General features: G+C 50.2%; 1 protein-coding gene across 3 annotated transcripts in view; it reads left to right on the forward strand.

Annotated features, from left to right (window-relative positions):
• The window catches only part of LOC138497642 (polyamine-modulated factor 1-binding protein 1-like), a 2,990,269-nt gene that overhangs the window by 1,269,895 nt on the left and 1,698,811 nt on the right, over positions 1-21,563 (forward strand). For all 3 annotated transcript variants that reach the window (XM_069621239.1, XM_069621237.1, XM_069621238.1), the window contains one exon: positions 1,771-2,001. In XM_069621239.1, coding sequence (XP_069477340.1) covers positions 1,771-2,001 — 231 coding nt within the window. The remainder of the gene's footprint in view (positions 1-1,770; positions 2,002-21,563) is intronic.

A 21,563-nucleotide genomic window follows, 5' to 3' on the forward strand; every position in this document is an offset into this window, starting at 1 on the left:
AAGATATAGGCAAAATGGGGGCGGGACTTCCCGTAGGGGCACTTGGCTCTTCTACAGTCATGAAAGGGGTCATGGGTAGGATAGTGGTTGTTGCATCCACAGAGTGATTCCGACTCCCTCAAATATAGGCTTAAAATCTGGAGTCTGAACCAGTGTGTCTGAAGCAGACACAAAGCAGGCTGCATTCTAAGTGGCACCCTCCAAGTCATTATATGGTTTAAAGAAGCATGACAGCAGGACAAAAACTATGGAGCCTAGGCACATCTCTCCAAACTAATAATCTGCCAGTCCTGGAGAAGCTTCAAAGAAGATTTTGTTTTTCCAGCCACATTCAGTCCAGTGCTAGATGAGTTTGGACTGTTCATGCTGGCCCTTCTCTAAAATAATGAATTTACTTTATCCACACTGACATCTCTTCTTCACTGGATAAAGACTTTGAATTGCAGGACCTCCCCTCCCTCCCCCCCAACATCCTGACATTTAGTATTTAGACCAGCATACAATCCTTCTTCCCACCTGAAGCGCCTGGCTTTAGAGCCAGATGTCAAGGGCAATGGTGAAGGACCCTCCAATTGTCTTGCGAGAAGCTCCCCTAGCTAAGGTTTTTGTGGGAGAGTGGCAGAGAAAGAGTATGAGGCATTTGAAGAGTAAGGGATCATGGTAGCATGCTCTGTGAAGGTCTTGCAGTGAAGCCACATAATGCAAGTGGACTGGGCATGATCACAAGGTTTTTTTTTAACACATTTATGCAGGGCCTTCTGGCCACCGAAAAGCTGGGCCGCCTAGTTCCATTACCACAGTAGCAAGTGCATGAATTAAATGATTTATTTGCGAAAGACAATAAATCTAAGGTCCTGCTCTCTTCAGTTGAGTTGCCTAGACTTTTTGGGGAAGCATTACTCAGTGTCTTACAAATGGCAACAACATCACCAGTCTTGCCCATTCTCCTTTCGTTAACATACGCTCGTAGGGAATGACATGACTTCCATCTATGAAATATATTTACTTTTCAATAACTGATTCTTTCAGCAAAGGTGACAGTATTACCTTGCGTTCAGAAAATTCAGTCCAGTATTACATGGACCCTAAAAAAGCTCCCATGCACCTTCAGCATTGCACCCAGAAATGTTTCCTCTGGAACTTTAATATTACCTCCAGAATGTTGCCTTGTGCCCAGGTACATCTTAGCACAAACATTGCTGCAGCCTGTCGATCAATGCTGCACCCCCACCCCAGCATCTGCCCGCATTGAGCCATGGTGAAGGGTCACACAGTACTGCTTGACTACCTTGCCATTCATGAGCAGCGCTAGAAACCCATCCCTAACTGGGACTGGATTCACTCATTGTTGAGTGACTCTGTTACGCTATTCTGGCTTCTGCCGTAAAATGTAGATGGGATTGAGCACAGTATTAGGGAGCTGCCCATCTTTATATTGGGACGGAACCGTGTATGCAGAATCTATGAATGTACAAAAAACGTAAAGGCCCTTGGAACTTAAGTGGCATCATTGGTAGAGTCCCAGTCTGACAGTTGTATGTTCATACAACTGTGCTGGGGCCCTAGTGAGGCCTGGCCCGTATTTAATTGAGGTGCTGGGCCCTTCCTCTCCGTGCCTGGACACAATTCCACAGCCCTCCAACGACATGATGATTGTGATTCAGTATGGCTTTTTTGATGTGTTTCTGTAATTGCAATTTGTATGTAGAAAAATTACAAACTTGCATTATCAAAGATGGCTTTACCTAAATTTGTGTTGTCACCTAACAGATTGCCCAAAAAATCGAAGTTATACATAGCCTAGAGACGGAGATTCTGAAACTCCAGAATAACTGCACAGAAAAGAAAGACCAGGTGGATACCTTTGAAGAATTGATGGATCAGTTAACGGAGGAGTTGCAGTCCACGCAAGAGGAACTTAGCAACCACAAAGAGCACAGCTCTCAGTACAGTCACTTAGTGGAAACCCTGAACAGTACCATTGCAAGTCTCCAAAAGCAGGTGAGGTTATTTTTTTATGGAAATAATTTGTTTATTCTAATCCATGTTAAGGTCTGGAATGCAGGTTTAAATACTTGATTAACATCACAATTATTTTCAATAGACACATTGTGATACTGGCATTGATAACGCATTCCGTTGCACTACACTGCTACAGTATACAGTGAAGACACCTTGCTGAAAATGTTGGGGGAGGACATGACATATAAAGGATATATTTTTTTCCACACAAGGCGCTGTGTGATGTCTCATCGAGTCGATGTCCCTCGAGGGCCTCCGTTCGACTGTCAACGTCATCATCAATATAAATAGCACCCGCAGAGCCCGTTGGCTTCAGTTCTGTTTTTTCCCCTCCTGTAGCAGAATTACCAGGCGTACCATAGACCGTAGGCTTCAAGAAAGTGTAAAGTGAAAGAACACGTAAATTCTACAGCAGGGTAGGCTGAGAGAGGAGATGAGGAATACGTAGGAGGAAAATCCAATCCAAAGTACTTTACCAGAGGTAAGTAACTTGTTCTTCAAATGGATTGTGTCCTCCCACATATTTCTAATCTTATGATAGACTCCCAAAGCAGTACTAATTTGGTCGTGGGAGTACAAATTATATTTGGTTTTAACTGTTGTCATGAACTGAATGAAGGACCACTTTTCCAAATTGTCCTTCCTGACTGGCAGTAATGTTTCACAAACATGTGTATAGATGAGCAAGTGCCGCAGAACAGTGCCTCTGACAAAATTTCTTTGACTGGGACACCTCTCTGAAGAGCAACAGAGATTGCCATGCCTCATGTGGAATCTGCTCTCAAGCCTTCCGGCGTGTCTTTGCCCGCTAACCTTTAACATTCCCCAATAGCCAGGATGATCCATCTGCATAGGGTCTGTTTTATAACGGCTAAACCCAATTTAGGGCCTGTATAGCCAATGAATAATTGTTCATTTTGATGAAATGTAGCCATTTTTGATATATAAAAACTGAGAGCTATTTTTGGGTCCAGCCTATGTAATATTTCCTCCTCCTTTCCAGGATGAGGAGGTGGATAGAAAGTTGGCAAAATGATCTTTCGCGACAAGTGGAAGTCGGAGACCACTTTAGGTAGAAAAGAAGGTTTCATCCTGAGCATAACCTTGTCTTTATAGAAAACCGTATGTGGGGGTTTACAGGAAAGTGCCTGCAACTCGCTTACCATGAAGGCTGAAGTTATTGCGATTAGCAAAACAGTTTTCAAGGTTAACAGTCTTAATGGGCATGAGTGTATAGGCTCAAAAGGAATGCATGTTAGAAATGTTAACACCAGGTTAAGATCCCATACAGGGACTTTGAATGGAACTGGTGGAAATACGTTGGTATGATCCTTTAGGAAGTGAACAGTCAGAGGGATTTTAAAATATGAATCCTCCTCTGAAGAGCATTTGAAAATATATAGCACCACCAGCTAACCTTTAATTGTTCAAATCTGGAGCCCCGGATTGGCCAAATGTAACAAAAAAGAAAGCACCATAGCTGTGTCACATAGAAAGGGATCCACATTCTTATCCCTGCACCAACTTCTGAACTTGTTCCAACGGCAGCGGTACAAAGATTTTGTTGGTGGCATTCTGGCCGAAAGCAAGATCTCCATTACGTCGTCTGGGAGGTCCCAATCCTTGTATCTCAAACTCTCGGAAGCCATGTGCGAAGGTTGAGTGTCTTGACCGCTGGATGGAGAACCCATCCCTCCGCTTGGGAGGGAAGGTCCTCTCTTTGTGGAAGTTTCATTGGAGGGCAGATGGACATGTCCAGAAGGTCCGGGTACCACGTCCTCCTGGCCCAATCCAGAGCAATTGGGATCATGGATTTCCCAAACTTTCTCAACCTCCTGATCGCATGAGGAATGACGGGGACTGGTGTCTGCTAGAGCTCCTCTTGGGGGAAATTCCCTGGAGGGAAGCATCCAGGACTGCTCCAATAAACTGGAGTCTTTGAGATGGTATCATGTGGGAGAAGCCCAGTCTGTGGAGAAAGTAGCAGGTTATGCCGCGATGTTCTCTGGCTTGCTCGGGTGAACGTGCCCCGGGTGAACGTGCCCTGATCAGCCAATCGTCCAGGTAGGGATAGATGTGAATCCCCTCCGTCCTGAGACTCGCTGCCACCACCGCCATTAACTTGGTGAAAACCTGCAGGGCTGAGGTCAGCCCGAATGGCAGAATTTGAAACTGATGATGAGAACCGCCAACCTCGGGTAGTTTCTGTGCTTGAGATGGATAGGCACATGAAAGTAAACATCCTGAAGGTCCAATGACACCATCTATTCTTGAAGCTGGAGAGCCTGAAGGACTTGGGAATGAGTAACCCTCTTGAACTTGTCCTTCCTAAGGAACTTGTTCAAGTTTCTAAAGTCCAAGATGTGTCTCAATCCTCCGTCCTTTTTGGGAATCAAAGTATGGGAAGTACCAACTCTTGTTCCTCTCCATTACAGGTACTGGTTCTGTAGCACCTTTCTCTAGCAGGGTCAAAGTATCCTGCACAAGGAGCGGATCCAGAACTTTGAAAGAGTTGTTCCCCGGTGGATGATCCGGAGGCCTTTTTTTAAAAGGAAGGCAGTAACCTTGGACTACAGTTTCCAGTGCCCAAGCATCTGAAATAATGCCCTGCCATTCTTTCAGATCCTGAGTAAGTCTGCCTCCCACCGGGGTCTTACGAGTCAAGGCCTCAGAGTGGTTTTGAGGCGGCTCAAGTAAAACTGACACTGCTTGAGCTGGCTTAGCACCTCTCCCTTGTCCACCAAGAGGGAATCTTCTCTGACTTCTTTGACTGGCTTGTCCACTTCCAAATGAGGAGTAGAATCGAAAGGACTTAACCGTCCAAGAAGATGAACCGGAGTAGAGGTGTTGAGCAGTGGTCGAAGAGTACGAAAAGAAGTAGTGGAACTATGTTCCATGCTGGTCTGCCCCGCTCCTCACAAACCCCATTGCTGCACCCCCTCCCTCGCACAATCCAACCCCCAAACACACACACCTGCTATTCATGGGAATATTCAGAGCACTGCACTGCAAGCTTCAAATTCTTCCTACACTTTTACTTTAAAACTAAACCATTCCAGAAAGGTTTCTTTTTCAAATAAAGGTATAGGAACAGTAAAACTTAAAAATAAAAAGTATAGGAGCACCGCTCCCGACCGCTCCTGCCCACTTCAACCTCTGGTGTTGAGGCTGTCTAATGACGGCGCTAAGGGATTTAGCCGCCGCTTTCGAGGTCTGCAGCTTTCTAAACTCTCATCAGCCTTGCTGCCAAAAAGCCTAGAGCCATCAAAAGGCATACTGAGGAGTCTAGACTGCACATCTGGCGTAAATCTGGACTTCCTCAACCATGCAAATCTGTGCAACACTGTGCTAGTTGCATTGGATCTGCTGATGCTGTCTGCGGTATCCAGACCTGACTGCAGGCATTCACCCATTGCCTCCTTACCATGCATGATGATAGCCAGGAAGCCGTCTCTTTCTTCACCTTTCGGGATGTGGTGGGCCGTCATAGCTATGCAGTCCCACAGAGTAAACGTAAACCTTGACAAGGTACACGTTGAGTTAGTTGACTTTAATGCCATACTACCAGCAGTAAATAATGTTCTCGCCCAGGCATCTACTCTCTTATCATCCCTATCGGGAGGTATAGAGGGGTATGCTGACTGCTTAGTAGATGTAGCAGCTTGAACCACCAAACTTTCTGGTGTTGGATGTTTTGTTAAGAACTCTGGGGCACTGCTGGATGGCCTATATTTTCTAGCAAAATGTGTATTCACTGCAGCCGCAGTCTCTGGTGTCTCCCAATTTGCTGAGACCCTTTTTTGTAGTGCAGTGTGAAATGCCATAATTTGATCTTTTTGGGGACCCTGATCCAAAATATCTGTCGGGTCATCCTGCTCAAAAGGAGTAGGACTGCTCCAACCTAAAAACTCAATCACCTTGCTCATCAGCTTCCTATATGAGGAGTCAGCGTGGTCAGTAGGGTCTGGTTTACCAAATGCCAGTTCGGGAGAGGTATCTAAACTACTGGCTGACTGATGGTTATCTTACAAGTCTTTAAACCTAGACTCTTCTGAGATGAATTCCTCTGGCACATTAGGCGTGCCATATTGTAACCCAAATGGTGGTGTTATCATCTGAAGGTTCATTAGCGTCCTAGATGGTGGTTAAAGACTTAAAGTCTTTCTTTGGCAAGAGTTTGAAAACCTTTTCCTGGGTTAAGGTTGGCTTCGACAAATTCGAAGTAATCTTCTGCCACGACTTTGAAGTCTGATTCGATTTTGTCGACTTCGACACTGACGCCAACGGTGTTAGCGAAGGTGTCAGCGTTGTCGACTTTTTCTGCTTTTTCGAAGGATTTCACATTAGATCGATATTTTTATTGATGCTGTACCGGCTTATGGCTAGGTTTTGAAGATTTCGTCTTCGACTTAACTTTGTCGTCTTGATGCAGATCGACGGAGGCATGGGCTTTCTGCTTGTCCTTCAAGGAGGCTGGGCCCGCATTCTCGAAGACTTTAAGCATTTCTTTACGAAACACATCCCATTTTGCTGGGGAGTCCGACTTAGTTGGACATTTGATTACCTTGGTCGAGGTATCACTAGAGGTCAAAGGTGACCTGTGATGCCGTTCTTGGCCTTCTTCGAAGAAGACGTCAAAGAATGGCACGATCGACTTCTCGATCGATATCTTTTAGACATTTTCCATCGCGTAGAATCCCTCGACTCAACGACTTTTTGAGCTCTTCGAAGACGACTTCTAAGGCAACCTCCCCACCGCTAATTTACCTTTACGCTCCCTCAGAGCCTTTTCGATCATCACCTGACAGGAGTTACAGTTGGAGGTATGGTGACCCGTACCAAGACACCACAGACATATGCGGTCGGGGTCCGTGATCAACATCTTCGATCCACAGTCTTGGCACTTCCTGAAGCCTGTGGGAAGACATTTTCGTTGATCGAAAATAGCTGATGAAGTTCACTGAAAAAACGAAGCGCACTGTAATTCTTTGAAGGGTCAGCTCGGAAAAATCGAACTGAAGCCAACAGGCGCTGCGTGCGCTATTTATATTGATGATGATGTCGACAGTCGAACAGAGGCCTTCGAGGGACATCGAGGGCCTCGGTTCAACTGTCAACGTCATTGACGAGACAGCACACAGTGGCCCTTGTCGAATTTGTATTCTTCGAAGCAGCTAAAGCTGGAAGCATAATTAACATAAAATGAGGAATATGCGGGAGGACACGATCCATTCGAAACAATTTTAAATTAACTGTCGCCGATTTCAACCACGTGTAGCAGGTTCTTGACCATGAACCTTTCTCATTTGAACCCTCAAAAGTGTCTTTTCAGTCTTTGCTTCAGAACCTCCATCTGACCACTGAAAAACCAGCCAGCAAAGAAAAGACTACCATATGGCAGGAGGGGGGTTGAGAGGCCGACGGCTGTGGGGAGTTTGGGGTTGGCACTATTTACATTTCAGTACAAAACATTTCACTTGAAGCAATGACTGGACATTCCTTTTTTTTTTTTTTTTTTTTTTTTTTTTTTAAGTGTTTACTGTAATGGTGCATATTATTTACAAGACGCAACAACAACCATTATGAATACAGGCTTAAATGTAGCTGAGTTCAGACAGTGGACAGAGAGGTGAGCTCTCTTTCAAGGCTCGAATACTGGGTCCCACGTTTTGACCAGCCATGCTCACGCAATGTGGAATTATTTAAGATGAAAAGTGCTCAGTGACATAGTAGCCCAACACTATAGTTTAACATAACTTCTGCTTGGCAAACATTCAGCAAACGGCAGCAAACACCGTCCTCCAGTTTTTTCCTACCTGGGTACGCCACACGGGTTAGACTGGCCTCTTTTATAACATGTGCTGTCTCTGCCACAGGTATTTAAAGGTAGAACCCCAGGAAACAAAGCAATGGTGAACTCACAAGTTAAAAGCAGCAAACCGCATCCTCCAGGCTTTTCGTACCGGGCTTACTATGGTGCAAGGGGTGTGCAGAGTGGAGAGTAAACTCAAAGTTCACAAGCAGTTCTTGTCGGGCCATGCACCCAGCCCTGGCCTACATGCACTCAGTGTGCACATCCATGGGACCAGCTGACGCTGCATCATCCTCTGGGGGGGGCATGCCCAGTTCTGAGGGCAGGGGTATGTCGCACCTGATGCAGATGCTCTGCAACATTCCTCAGGCCAGGAATATCTGTCCTGCATTGTCTCGCCTGTACATCATTGCATCCCCAGACCAGTGTAGGCATCTGAATCAGCCTTCACGAGGTCGAAGGTCTGCACAATGGCCACCCTAGTCCTCACGTGGGCTCTGTTATGACATTTCCTGCAGTGTTAGGGGATTCTTCAGAGGGGTCATCAGCCACAGAAGCAGTGGGTATCCAGAGTCACCTACAAGCGGGAATGACACAGGTGTGACTCATGATACCCACCAGTAGTATTGCCGGTCACGTGGCATGTCAATGGTCAATCTTTGCATGCATGCCCCATTTTACACTGTGCCACATTGTTTCACATCCCAGTCCTTGCATGCGTATTGCAAAGGGTTGTCCGGTCTGACGTGGAAATAATTGCCCACGACAAACACACATTGCATTTTGGTATCTGACTGTGCGGTTGCCATGCTGTTCCTGAGCCTTTGCATTGCCACCTGCATCACCATCATCCTCCTCCTCCTCTCCCCGGCTTCCTGTTGTCTCTGCTGGCTCTCCACTTGCCCCGCCCCCGCGCAGCTGTAGATTGGCATGCAGCGCCTCCAGCTCGATGTTTGCAACAATGACTGGCAGCATTGTTGTGTTGGAAAGTGTTTTTGGAGAAGGTGTGGCCCTTTTGTACTCTTTCTGTGTGCATTGGGTGCACCTGGGTGGATTGGGTGTAGCTGTGGCCTTATTTCCTTCACCTCTGGCTGTTTACTGACTGCTCTGAGGTGTTAGGTCTTCCTTGGTTTTGCCGGTATAACTAGCAAATATCTGCTGGTAATACCAGCAACTCCAATCTTGTGATATGCCGATGGTACCATTGGGCTGGTATTACCGGCATAGGTTTCTGGCCCATCCAGTATTTTTATTGCCGGTATAATTCCGGGTGAAATGATTTGGTGCTGGTAATTCTGGCAACTGTGTTCCAGCAAACTCCTCCTTGGCCGCACCAGTAAAGGTTCTGGTAAACGGTATTACCGGCACTACTCCTACGTCATGTCACCTTTCCCCCATACTGTATGGGTGACCTTCGCTAGGGACGGGAGACAGAACTTTTTTCACCACAAAATAATCTTCCCCTTTAAATTTAGATGCATGCGGGGGCGCGGCCCTGGGAGCATGTGCTCCCCTGACTCTGCCCATTGGCGCCACTCCCCAGTCCTCAACTGGAACGTACTGCTTTCACCAGCACTGCAGACTTAGTCCTCCGGCCTTGTAATTCCATGCGCTCTTCCCCAGAGAATTATTCTTGTCTTCTTTGTTCCATTCTATTCTATTGTTGGGTACTGCTCTGTCCTCTGGCGCCACGGCGCATGTCGGCAACAGCAGGTTTCAGCAGGTGTCCAGCCTGTGAGGGTCCCTTCCCAACGTCTGACCCCCACACCATCTGCCTCCGGTGCCTTGGCACAGACCATGTCTGGGACGGCTGTACTGTGGGCAACACCTTGACTCTGGCATTTGTAAAACGGAAGACCAGGCCCAAGGTAAGTGCCCTATTCTCTTCCGCCCCGCAAGGGTGACTCCTTTCCCTGGGGGGCACCCAAGCGGGAGGGACCTCTCTGGTCCTAAAACCAGCAGGAATACTGAGGCTGCTCCAGCTACTGGCCCCCAGGCTGAGGGGGGGCAAGATCCTACAGGTGCTGCCACTGAGGGTCCACAAGGCTCTATTACCGGGTCCCAACACGAGAGGGCTACGTCCTAACATCGGACCCATCTCTGAGGGGGCGCCTGCACGAAGCACTACCAGCACCATGGCCGAGGGCACTCTGCTTAACAGGTCTTGACCTGAGGTGCAGGAACGGTTGCAACAACCACCTCTCAGCGTACTGGTGGAGGCCGGCCCCAGCTCAGCAAGTACCATGACTCAGGCACGTGGCACAGAGAATAACAAAATGGCCGCTAGGCCATACAAAATGGCAGCTAACCGGGTGCCCTTTCCCTTCAGAGATCAGGCCTGGCTGAGTACCTAGGAATCACACAGCCACAGGTGGAGCAACCGGAGGTGGGGATACTGGCTGAAGTTCTTACGCTTTGTCCTCCTACTAGAACTGGAATTCCACTTCAAAAGGATGTTAAAGCATTAGCAAAAAAAGGTTGGCTCAAGCCACACGCTACCCAGCCTACCAACAGGCGTCTCAACGCTAAGTACGTGCAAACGGAAGGGAACACCCTCCTATTGTCGGCGCACCCCGATCTGCACACCGCAGTGATAGCGGCAGCATCACTATATTCTAAGCCACAATCCTCCTCGGTGGCTTAGATATCTGCACTCCTCGGCAAGGAGAAAAAGCTCTTGGAGGCGTTCGGGAAGAAAATGTACTCTAACGCTACTCTCCACCTGCACCAGGCCAATTCTGACACCATGATGGCGGCTGTCAACCAGAAGCTGTGGCGGGAAATTGCAGATTTCCTTCCTGAGCAGCCCACCCGCAGCCAGGCTTGCTTCAAGGCTGGGCTGGCGGAGGCCAAAATTGTGGCACAAGATGTAATGGAGTCCACGTTGGCCCACATTGACACATCAGGCTGAGCCATTTGTATTGTCACAGACATGAGAAGGATGGCTTGGCTCAAGACGACAAAATTCAACCCAGATGAGCAGGAGTGCATACTACACCTGCCTTTCGAGTGGGGTGGCCTGTTCCATTCAAACACGGATGAGGAACTTGATAAGAAAAAGAATCGCTCCCAGACAGCGAAATCTTTATTCTTACTAAGTCCACACCCAAGACCTACAGCCAAACACACCAGCGCTCAGACAAAGGTCGGTCCTTCAGCGGCTTTAGGGGCTTTCAGGAGAGATGGTCCAGACAACCGGACAGAACCCCTAACCAGCACAGGTGCAAACAGCACAAGGCGGCTAACAAGGGTTTTACAGTCCCCCCTCCTCAGCCCGAGCCTCAGGGGGGGGGAGAAGTTGTGACAGGCTCATCCGGTGGGGGGGGGGGCAAGCTTGCCCTTTACGTACACTGCTGGCAGACAAAGTTCAGGGACCCATGGATCCTCTGTGATATCCACAGGCTTCCGGCCCCCGATTCCTCCTTCTCCGCCTTCCTCCCCTCCGCTCCCGCAGATTGGTATAGCAACTCTGCTGGCGGAAATCCGCTGGCTCGCAGCGAGCTGGGCAGTGGAGGAAGTCCCAGCCTTGCAGCGGGGCCTGGGCTTCTATTCACGGATTTTCATCATACACAAAAAGAATCAGGGTGGCCTTAGAGTTGTGTTGGACCTTTCCTCCTTGAACCTTTCCCTTCACCTACAAAAGTTCAAGATGGTTACCCCAGCCTTCATATCAGAGACATTGTGTTGGAGACTGGATGTTCTCCCTGGATCTGAGGAATGCCTACCTACATGTCCCGATCTGGGAAACCCATCTGTCCTTCCTGAGGTTCAGGATCATGGGTTTTCACTTTCAATACCCTTTGGACTCAATTCGGCCCCTAGGGTCTTTCCAAGGCTAATGAACGCAGTGGCAGCCCTACTCGGGGCACAGGGCCATCACATTTGTATATCTAGACGACTGGCTAGTCAGGGCGAGATCTCCGGAGGCGGTCCAGCACACGTCCTCCGTCCTCATGGATACACTATACAACCTGGGATTTTCTATCAATCTCAAAAAGTCAGTTATTGCCCACTGAACTAGGCCTTATATGGGACTCAAGGTCTGAGAGGATCTTCCCCTCAGCGGACAAGATTGCAGCTATCAAGAGGGCCACTGGACATTTTCTCAGCAGAGCAATGACTTTGGCGTGGTAGTACCAACACATGTTGGGAGTCATGGCTGCATGTCTCCTCGCAGTGCCACATGCGACGCTCGTAATGAGGAGGCTGCAGCTGCACTTCTCAGCCACCTGGAATCAAGAGAAGGGATCTCAGGCGAAGCAGGTCAGCATACCACAACATCTCCGCCAGGATCTAGTCTGGTGGAGTACAGACATCAACCAGCAGATGGGCAGGCCCTTCTGGCAGCTGCCACCTCAGGTCACCATTACCACAGACTCAGCCCTAGAGGGATGAGGGCTACCCTTGACAGCCACAGGGTCCATGGAGTATGGTCACGTCACGAGCTGCTGGTGCACATCAACTGGCTTGAGATGATGGCGATCTGGCTTGCCCTTAAAGCCTTCCTTCCCATGATCACCAGCAAGTCTATTCTCATCCAGACAGACAGCTCCACCTGCATGTATTACATCAACAAGCAGGGTGGCACCAGGTCTCCTCCCCTCTGCAGACTGTCGATGGACATTTGGGAGTGGGCTTGGGTGAACAACATGCACTGGTTGGCAATCCACCTCCTGGGGGAGTCTAACCTAGAGCCGGACAGGCTCAGCAGGCTGGGCTTAGACTACTATGAATGGCAATTGAATGAGGAGGTCCTTCAGGAGATCTTCACCAGGTGGGATCATCTGCTGGTGGACCTCTTTGCCACCAGTACCAACAGGAAATGGCCTCAGTTCACCTCCTGGCTGAGGTAAGGCAGGGCTTCGTTAGGTGACGCAATGCAGCTCCCTGGAACAACATGAACGTTTACGCTCCGACCCTCCCCCCCACTCCCCTGGTGCACAGGGTCATCTGCAGGGTCAGGGAATTGTGGGGTCTTCGGCTCATCCTGATTGACAGCGCCATGGTGGCCCGCAAAACCCTGCTTCTCGGAACTTCTCAGTCAGTCGGATCAGCCCGGCTCAACATAGCTACTCTTCCAGCAAGGGGCACAGTGGTTCGCCCCACCCCACAGAAGTTAGCCCTTGTAGCATGGATCCTGAACAGGTTACCCTGAAGCATCTGCACCTGTCACAGGCTAACCTGGCTATCATGCAAGGGGCTAGGAGCAACGCTTCCAGGAGCCAGTACAAAAGCAAGTGTACCGGGTTCTGTCACTGGGTAGAATCATAGGAAATTGATCCATTTACTTGCTCGTTGGACAACGTTCTATTCTTCTCAGTGCACCTCACCCATTTAGGGGTGCAGGTAGACACATGCCGCACATATCTGGGGGCCATTGGGGCCTACAAGAACTCTGGCGAGAAAGTCTTTTCAACCTCGAATCCGGTGGTTGAGAGGTACTTGGTGGGTCTGCCTAGACTGTATCCACCTATCAAGAAACAACACCCATTGTGGGACCTTAATGTGGTCCTGGGCGCTCTGGCGCATAAAGCATTTGAACCTATGGCATCCGTGGACATCAGGCTAGTTACCATCAAGATGGCCCTGCTAGTGTGCTAGTGAGCTTTACCTTGGCACGCTGAATTAGCGAAATCCAGGCGCTGGTGGCTTTAGAGCCATGTACTACATTTCACAAGGACAAAGTGGTTCTCAGAACATACCCCGCATTTCTACCTAAGATTGTCTCCTCTTTTCACCTGAATGAGGAGATAGTATTACCGACATTCATTGCAAAACGTAAGGATGAGTCTCAGAGGGTATTGCACTGTCTGGATGTCCTCTTCATTACCTTTGGGGGATAAAAACCAGGCTGTCAGGCCTCCAAGGCTTCCATAGCAAGGTGGATGGTTATGACCATCAAGGAGGCGTATGAGGGGCAGCACAAGTCATTGCCAGCAAACAGGCATGCCCATGCCATCCGATCTAAGGCCACATCGGTAGCTTTCCAAAGACATGTTCCATGGCAGGTTATCAGCAAAGCCGGCTACGTGGGCTACTCCCTCTGCCTTCTACAAGCACTACTGCTTGGATGCCAACGCTAGGTCGGACACGGCATTTGCCAAGGCAGTGTTGTGGAACTTGTTTTCTCAAAAGGGGCAACTCTCCACGCTAGGGCTACATTCAGTTGTAATCGCCCATACAGCATGGAGGAAAGGAGACTGGACATAGGAGTAATTATAAGTTACTCACTGTAGTGACTAACTACTATTCCATTGTCCCCTTTCCTCCATACGTCCAAAGAGGATTGGCGCCGTTGGGCAGAGTCAGGGGAGCGCATGCTCCTAGTACCGCGCGCATCTAAATTTAAAGGGGAAGAGGATTTTTCTGGTGAAAAAGGTTCTGTCTCTTGTCCCTAGCAAGGGATGCCCATACATTATGGAGGAAAGGGGACTATAGACTAGGAGTACGTTAGTCACTACAGTGAGTAACTTATCATTTTTACTGTATGCCTGCAAACTCGTAATGAGGCCCATAGTCAAGTTATCGCTACTCTTCCTCGTCTCAGTGACGCTGTTTTATCAACCTCACAAACATGCATGGGAGAGTGTAATATGTGTGGCATGGGACAAGGGGGTATGCAGGAGTTGGGTAGAGGTCTGGAAATGGGGGATGAGAAGGTGGGCTTCACAGACTGAGGGGAGGTAAAGGAAGTGGGTGGAGGCTGAGGGGTGCTGTACCGCATCTTCCATAGACCTCCTCCCTGATCCCACAGGGGAGTCTCTCCCCATGAGCTCCTCCTGCTGAGTACCACCCCCATGAGGACTTTCGGATGGCAGCCTCACCGCCCTGGCCTCATGAGAAGAGGCTCCCCCTCGGAGAGAAGACACGGCATCTCAGGATTTGTCACAGTTTGTTGCAGATACTCCGTTCTGTGTCGTGGAGAGCTCGGTGGGTGAAGCACATTGCCTTGAAGGTGGATGGTCGCCCGATCGGCAGCCAGTGAAGGACACAAAGGGTGGGTGTGGTGTGTTCTGTGGGGCCAAGGGCGAGCCTTGCTGCAGTGTTTTGTACTCTGAGTTTTCTTAGTTGTGATGCGGGGGGCTCCAGGTATCAAGCGTTGGCATAGTCTAAGCGTGAGAGGACGATGGCAACGATCGCAGAGATGTGGTGGAGAATGTCATGTGTAGGTAGAAACGTTTTGCCTCGGAATTGATGTGATAGGGTCAGGTTAGCATCCATGATGCATCCAAGGTTTATTACTTAGTTGGAGGTGATGGGGTGTAGGGGCCTAAAGCGAGCGGCCACAGGGTGGGTTGGGGGAAAAGGGAGTCTTCCCGCAGAGCATTAACTCAGTTTTTCCTGATTTGGGAAGGAGGTGGTTAGCAGTCATCCAGTGTTTGATTTCTGAGAGTCATGATGCAGGATCGGGGCAGGCGGAGACGTTTTCTTTTGAGATCTTGAAGATGATTTAGGTGTTTGTGTAGTTCTAGCAGGGAAGTCCATAGGATTGGATGAGTTTGGGGAGGCGCCTCAGGTAGAGGTTAAAGAGCAGAGGGGAGAGGTAGACACCCTGTGGCACTCCATTGATGATAGTGCGGGAGTCGAGGATAAAGGAGACATGTGTATTGTTTGGAATCTGTTGGAAAGAAAGGAGGTTATCCAGTTAAGAGCTGCATCCCTAATGCAGAGAGAGCGTAGTCTGTCCTTAAGGGTGGGGTGGTCAACCGTGTCGACGACTGTTGAGAGGTCGAGTAGAATTAGTGTGGCACAACTGTCTGAGTGCTTTTTAAGGTCATCTCAGATGGAGATTAGGTACAATTCAGTTGCTCTTAGGGACTTGAAGCGGGATTGGGCAAGGTTCAACGATTTGGTTGTATTCTGGGAAATGTCATAGTTGGGAGTAGGCTTTTCAGTCGATTAGTTTAGCTATGAATCAGTTATTTGAGATGGGTCTGTAATTGGTCAGGACCAGGGGGTCGAGTGAGGGCTTTCTGAGCATGGTCTTGATCTAGCAGGCCTTGAATTCTGCTGAGAAGGTGCCAGAAGAGAGAGATCTGTTAACAATAGATCTTGCTATGTTGGCGGCACAGCATGTCTCCTGCTTACCCCAGCCTCCTGGGTGTCTTCTTTCGTCTACTGCCTTCTGCTTATCACGTGTGCTAGCTCCTTCTCCTCTCCATCTGTCTCTGAGTGATCGTATACTCCTAACTCCCACAGGCTTCTGGCATAGACTCTGCTTTCTATGGGGCTTTTGCCCCGCCTTCATACTCTCTGGTGAAAAGGAACCCTGATGTTGGACTTGGGATTTGCTCGATCCCAGGCTATCCTCTTTCTACCTGTCACAACCCAGCCCCATCTCCCAGTCCCTTGCAATGTTATGGTGAGTTGCGTGTCTCTGTTTAGGCAGCTGGTGGAGGAGTTGCATGGTGGGCCCCACCCTTGTGCTCCACCTACAAAATACTTAAGTGGCTGTTAAAGACAACTGAAATGACTCCTTCAAACACAAGTCCAGTAATTCTAACCAGCTCAGAGTGAGGGTGTAATACAGCAATTATCTCCATCACTGATGTAGCCCAACTATTAAATATGTGTGCCAGTGCTATTTATCTAAATATAGCGCAGTCTATAACATTAATGTTTTTAAAATTATAACAGCATCAAAAGTATACGCTGAGCTCACCACATGGCTGGCCTCTTCAAAGGAAAAACATCAGACAAGGACTCCTAAAGAAAATATAAACGTGCTCTATGTCCCTTGCAGTGCTTTTACAACTTAAAAGGTACGACCAGGATACTGACTGGGCACCCCCAAACACCACAGTAAGACTGTCCCACATCCTTTGGCATTGGTGGAGTGCCTAGAGGCAGAGCACAGTGACTGGGCCAACAGTTATTTACCTGCTAAAATGCAGATGCTGCATTCCAAGATGGCCACTCTCTGGGGGAAGACGTGCTGATCACAGCACGTGCCGGGCCCACTTCTAATGGTGACAAAAGCGGATTAAGTAGATTTGCCTTCCCCCAGGCGGCGGGTGAGTGCACAGGGAGTGTGGACACCCACATAATAACAACCAAAATGAAGGCCTTTTAGCGGAGCCCCGAGCGGCTGGGCCGGGGTACGGCGGTGCGGGAGTCGTCGAGGAACCGGAAAAAGAGAGGCCAGCACGCGGCCCATCTGTGTGCCCAGGCCGGCTCTGGAGCTTCATAGGTGGAGGAGGGCTCCGGAGCCGAGGAGCAGTGTGCAAGACAGGCACTGGTGGAAAGTAGTGACACAGCGTGCCGTAGGCAGGGATCGCTCTGTCTGGAGGGGCAGTGGCCTGCAGTGGAACTTCACTGTGCAGTGGTGCTCCAGTTCAGCGTCACTGAATGGGCAAGGAGCAAGTTTCACCCCTGCCCCAACAGCAACAAGGTGGCCCCCGGGAGGAAAGAAAAAGGCCCCAACTCACTGGGAATATTATTAGCAGGTGTGGAGCAGAGGGGGGCCTGTAGCTGGCGCAGCACAGAGAGAAGGTACACAGTGGCAGGGCCCCCCCCCCCCCTGCCTGAAGCTACGGAGCAGACTAGACCCATCTGCAGAAGGGCAGGCCCATGAAGCGAGAGGAACACATGTGGGGAGGGGGGGGCTCCCTGAATGGGAGAGGCCCCCAGTGGATAAGTGCTGCTGAAAAGCAGTGTGAACAACAGTGAGACAAAGACAGCCCACCCTTGTGTAAGAGTGTGGTGGCCTGAGTAGCACAGAGCACACAGTGCTGCCCTTCAGGTGGAACACCCCGGTGGGAGGCCGGCTGGCGAACTTCGTCAGAGTGTGGGAGTCCATCTCCACCGACCGTTGGGTGCTGGATGCTCTGGCCCGCGGGCGCACACTGGAATTTCTAAGAAAGTGCTCTCGTATTCCACCAGTGGCCAGAAAGGAAAACCACGTCCCACAACTACTTCTGGAGGTATTTTCAACGCTTTGGTTGGTACGAAGTTAATTCGTTTATTGTTCGGTGTTTTCCGGTGATTGTTTCTAAATACATGTGTTTATGAGAAACACTATTAAGAACTTTGTTAAGCAAGTTGAGGTCAGCCGACACGTGTTTCGACCTTACGGTCGTTCTCAAGGCCAGTTGCGGTTTGCTGTGTGCCCTCCGTGGGGTTCTGTATTGTAAACTGTCCTTTACGGCAGTCCTGGCTCCTGTTGGGCCCTGTATGCTTTGTCTGGCGTCCCCGGCGGTGCTCTGCTGCCGTAAAGGACAGTTTACAATACAGAACCCCACGGAGGGCACACAGCAAACCGCAACTGGCCTTGAGAACGACCGTAAGGTCGAAACACGTGTCGGCTGACCTCAACTTGCTTAACAAAGTTCTTAATAGTGTTTCTCATAAACACATGTATTTAGAAACAATCACCGGAAAACACCGAACAATAAACGAATTAACTTCGTACCAACCAAAGCGTTGAAAATATTTATTTTTAGCAAGATAGCCGGGAGCAACAAACCCTTCTCTTTCAACTTACCAAACTGGGGCTTAGGCTAAACCCCAAGACCGCTCCTGTGATCTTGCCTAAACTTGCAACAACAATATAATTGGAGCTTAGCACTGGCAGGTTCCATTCCTAGAGCCTAAAACCCACCTTACTTCTGGAGGTACGAGCAATGTTAAAGAAGGGAGCCATCGAACTCGTCCCAAAGAGGCTCCGGTGCTCCGGAGTATACTTGTGGTACTTCCTCGTAAGGAAAAAGACCGGCGGTTGGCAACCCATCCTGGACCTTTGTCATTTAACCAGTACATCAGGTCCCAGAAGTTCTGGATGGTTACCCTCCAGCATGTGTTGGGGCAACTGGAGGAAGGTGACTTCCTATCGTCGCTGGACTTGGAGGACGCCTACTTTCTCATCCCCATCTTGAGAAAACATTGAAGGATTCGTAGTCCAAGGACGGCACTACCAGTTGAAGGCCCTTCCCTTCGGACTAACGAGTGGCGGCACGGCTGCGCCTACAGGGGATCCTCGTCTACCCTCATCTGGACGACTGGCTAATCCGGGCGGAGTCAAGGGAACTCGCAGTCGAACACACAAGGAAGACCGTCCAACTGCTCACGGATCTAGGATTTTCAATCAACTTCACAAAATCCCACCTGGTACCGTCGCATGTCGCCCTGTTCCTGGGAGCCAAGCTCGATACAGTGGCGCGACTAGCGTCTCTGTCAGAGGAGAGGACGAAGGCCATCCTAGGCAAGGTGCAACGGCTGTCGACCATGGACTTGGCCAAGGTGAGGTCTGTCAAGTCCCTGCTTGGCATGATGTCCTCCTGCATTTACCTTGTGTGCCTTTGCAGACGACAGATGCGACCACTGCAGGAGTTCCTCGACGCCTGTTGGATGTAAGCGACGGGCAACTTCGAAGACAAGATCTCACTCAACGAGACCTTTCGATGAGCGATCCGGTGGTGGGGCACCCGCGCACATCTGGCGGCGGGTATGGATTTCCAGACCCCGGCCCATCACGAGATGGTGACGACGGACACCTCCCTGGAGGGATGGGGGGGGCTCACTCCAGAGATCTGCACGCAAGAGGCCTTTGGCTACCAGAGGAGAGGTCACTTCACATCAACGTCCTGGAGCTCCGAGCCGTGTTCTGGGCCCTCAAGTCGTTCCTTCCGTCCCTCAAGGGCAAGGTGGTGAGGATCTTTACCGACAACACCACAATGATGTTTTACATCCGGAAGCGGGAGGCACCAGATCCCCAGCCCTATCCAAGGAAGCCCATGATCTGTGGCATTGGGCCGTAGCCCAAGGGATGTTTCTGGTACCCTTCCACCATGCAGGAATAAAAAACACCATCGCCAACACACTCAGCAGGGAGTTGCGCTCGTGCCACAAGTGGGAACTGCAGCAGGATCAAGTGGACATCCTCTTCCGACGATGGGGCAATCCCCAGATCGACCTGTTTGCGACGGCGGCGAACACCAAGTGCCAGAGGTTCGTCAGCAGGTTTCCCCAGCCAGGGAGCATGGGCGATGCCTTCTTGTTCCCCTGGGACGGCCTGTTCCTGTATGCATTCCCTCCGTTGCCGTTGCTGCTGCGACTCATCAACCAACTCAAACGGTCCCGGTGCAGGATGATCCTCATCGCACCGGCGTGGCTGAGGCAGATCGAGTTCCCGGACCTTCGGGACATGTCAGCGTCCCCCCAGTCAAACTGCCGACGGACACGGATCTCCTTGTCGGAGGAGGCGCCATCCTCCACCACGATCCGGCGTCGCTGAACTTGCAGGCCTGGCTCCTGCAGCGCAAGAGTTTTGAGGGTACGATATCCCAGCGGACTGCAATGAGGTGCTTGCAAAGGCCAGGGCGCCCTCGACTCTTAAGTGTTATGGACACAAATGGAAGAGGTTCTCTGTCTGGTGCCATGCACAGAAGATTAACCCTCTGCGGATTACGGCCCCTCAGGTGCTGCCGTACCTACTGTCGCTGGCCAAGGTGGGGCTGGCTCACGCCTCCATCAAGATCCATCTAGCGGCGATTTCCCGCTACTCCAGGACCCCAGGGCGATCATCTCTCTGGTCCCATCGCCTGGTGAAGGAGTTTATGAAGGGACTGTTCTGGTCATACCCGCCGGTGAAGGCTCCGGCGTGGGAACTCAAGGTGGTGCTGTCCAGGCTCATGGGGCCGCCTTTTGAGAAGCTGCATTCGGCACCGTTGAAGTCTCCCACGACGTGTGGGAGAGATCCAGGCCCTCTCCTGTAAACCTCCATGCTTGACTTTTCACGATACGAGGGTGGGGTGGAGGACGCACCCCTCCTTCATGCCCAAGGTGCCATCGGACTTCCATCTCAACGAGCCCTTGGTGTTAGCCGTTTTCTTCTCGTCACCTTCGTCGCCGGCTGAGAGGACTTTGCACTCGCTGGATGTAGCTAGAGCGCTGAAGTTCTACGTGGACCGCACAAAGAGTTTTCGGATGACATCACAGCTGTTTGTGAACTTTGGAACTGTGAACCAAGGGAAGGCCCTCTCTAAGGCTTCCATTTCCAGATGGCTCTCAGCTGCATCATGCACTGTCACCGGTTGGCAAACCACCGTTGCCCGGCCTTCCGAGAGCCCATTCGACCAGAGCGATCGCTGCTACCACGGCGTTCCTATCTGGTGTGCCCCTGCTGAACATCTGCAGGGCTGCTACGTGGAGGTTGATGCACACCTTCATGAGATTGTACTGCGTCGACCGGGATTTCAGGGAGGAGTCCAGAGTCGGCCAGGCAGTGCTGCGCAACCTATTCGCCTGAAGGTGGGCCTGGTGAGTAGGTAAGACTTGCTTAATGTTGAGCCTTGCCACCTCCTGTGGTTGTCCATGTGTGTACTGCTATGTATTCTTGTATTCATGAGCATGTGAATCCATGCCAGACCCCATGCTGGAGAACAAACAAGTTACTTACCTGTAACTGTTGTTCTCCAGCATGGGTCTGGCATGGATTCACATGCGAACCCTCCCTCCTACCCCTCTCCGGCTCTTAACTTGGTCATACTGCCACTTTGCGTGCTACCAAATCTGAAGATGGCTGCCAGAGGAGGGGCTTAGGTAGAGGGCAGTCATTGGCTGGGGGCAGTATGACCCAGAGACCAGTGATTGGTTATTAGGAGAAAGACAGTTCAGAAATGAAACTGAAACTGAAACTGATTTTTTCTTTATCGAGGGTTCCCAGCCTGACGACGGGGAATATTCATGAGCATGTGAATCCATGCCAGACCCATGCTGGAGAACAACAGTT

The sequence above is a fragment of the Ambystoma mexicanum genome, chromosome 5q, assembly GCF_040938575.1.
Source record: "Ambystoma mexicanum isolate Mex_15411 chromosome 5q, UKY_AmexF1_1, whole genome shotgun sequence".
Lineage (NCBI taxonomy): Eukaryota > Metazoa > Chordata > Amphibia > Caudata > Ambystomatidae > Ambystoma > Ambystoma mexicanum.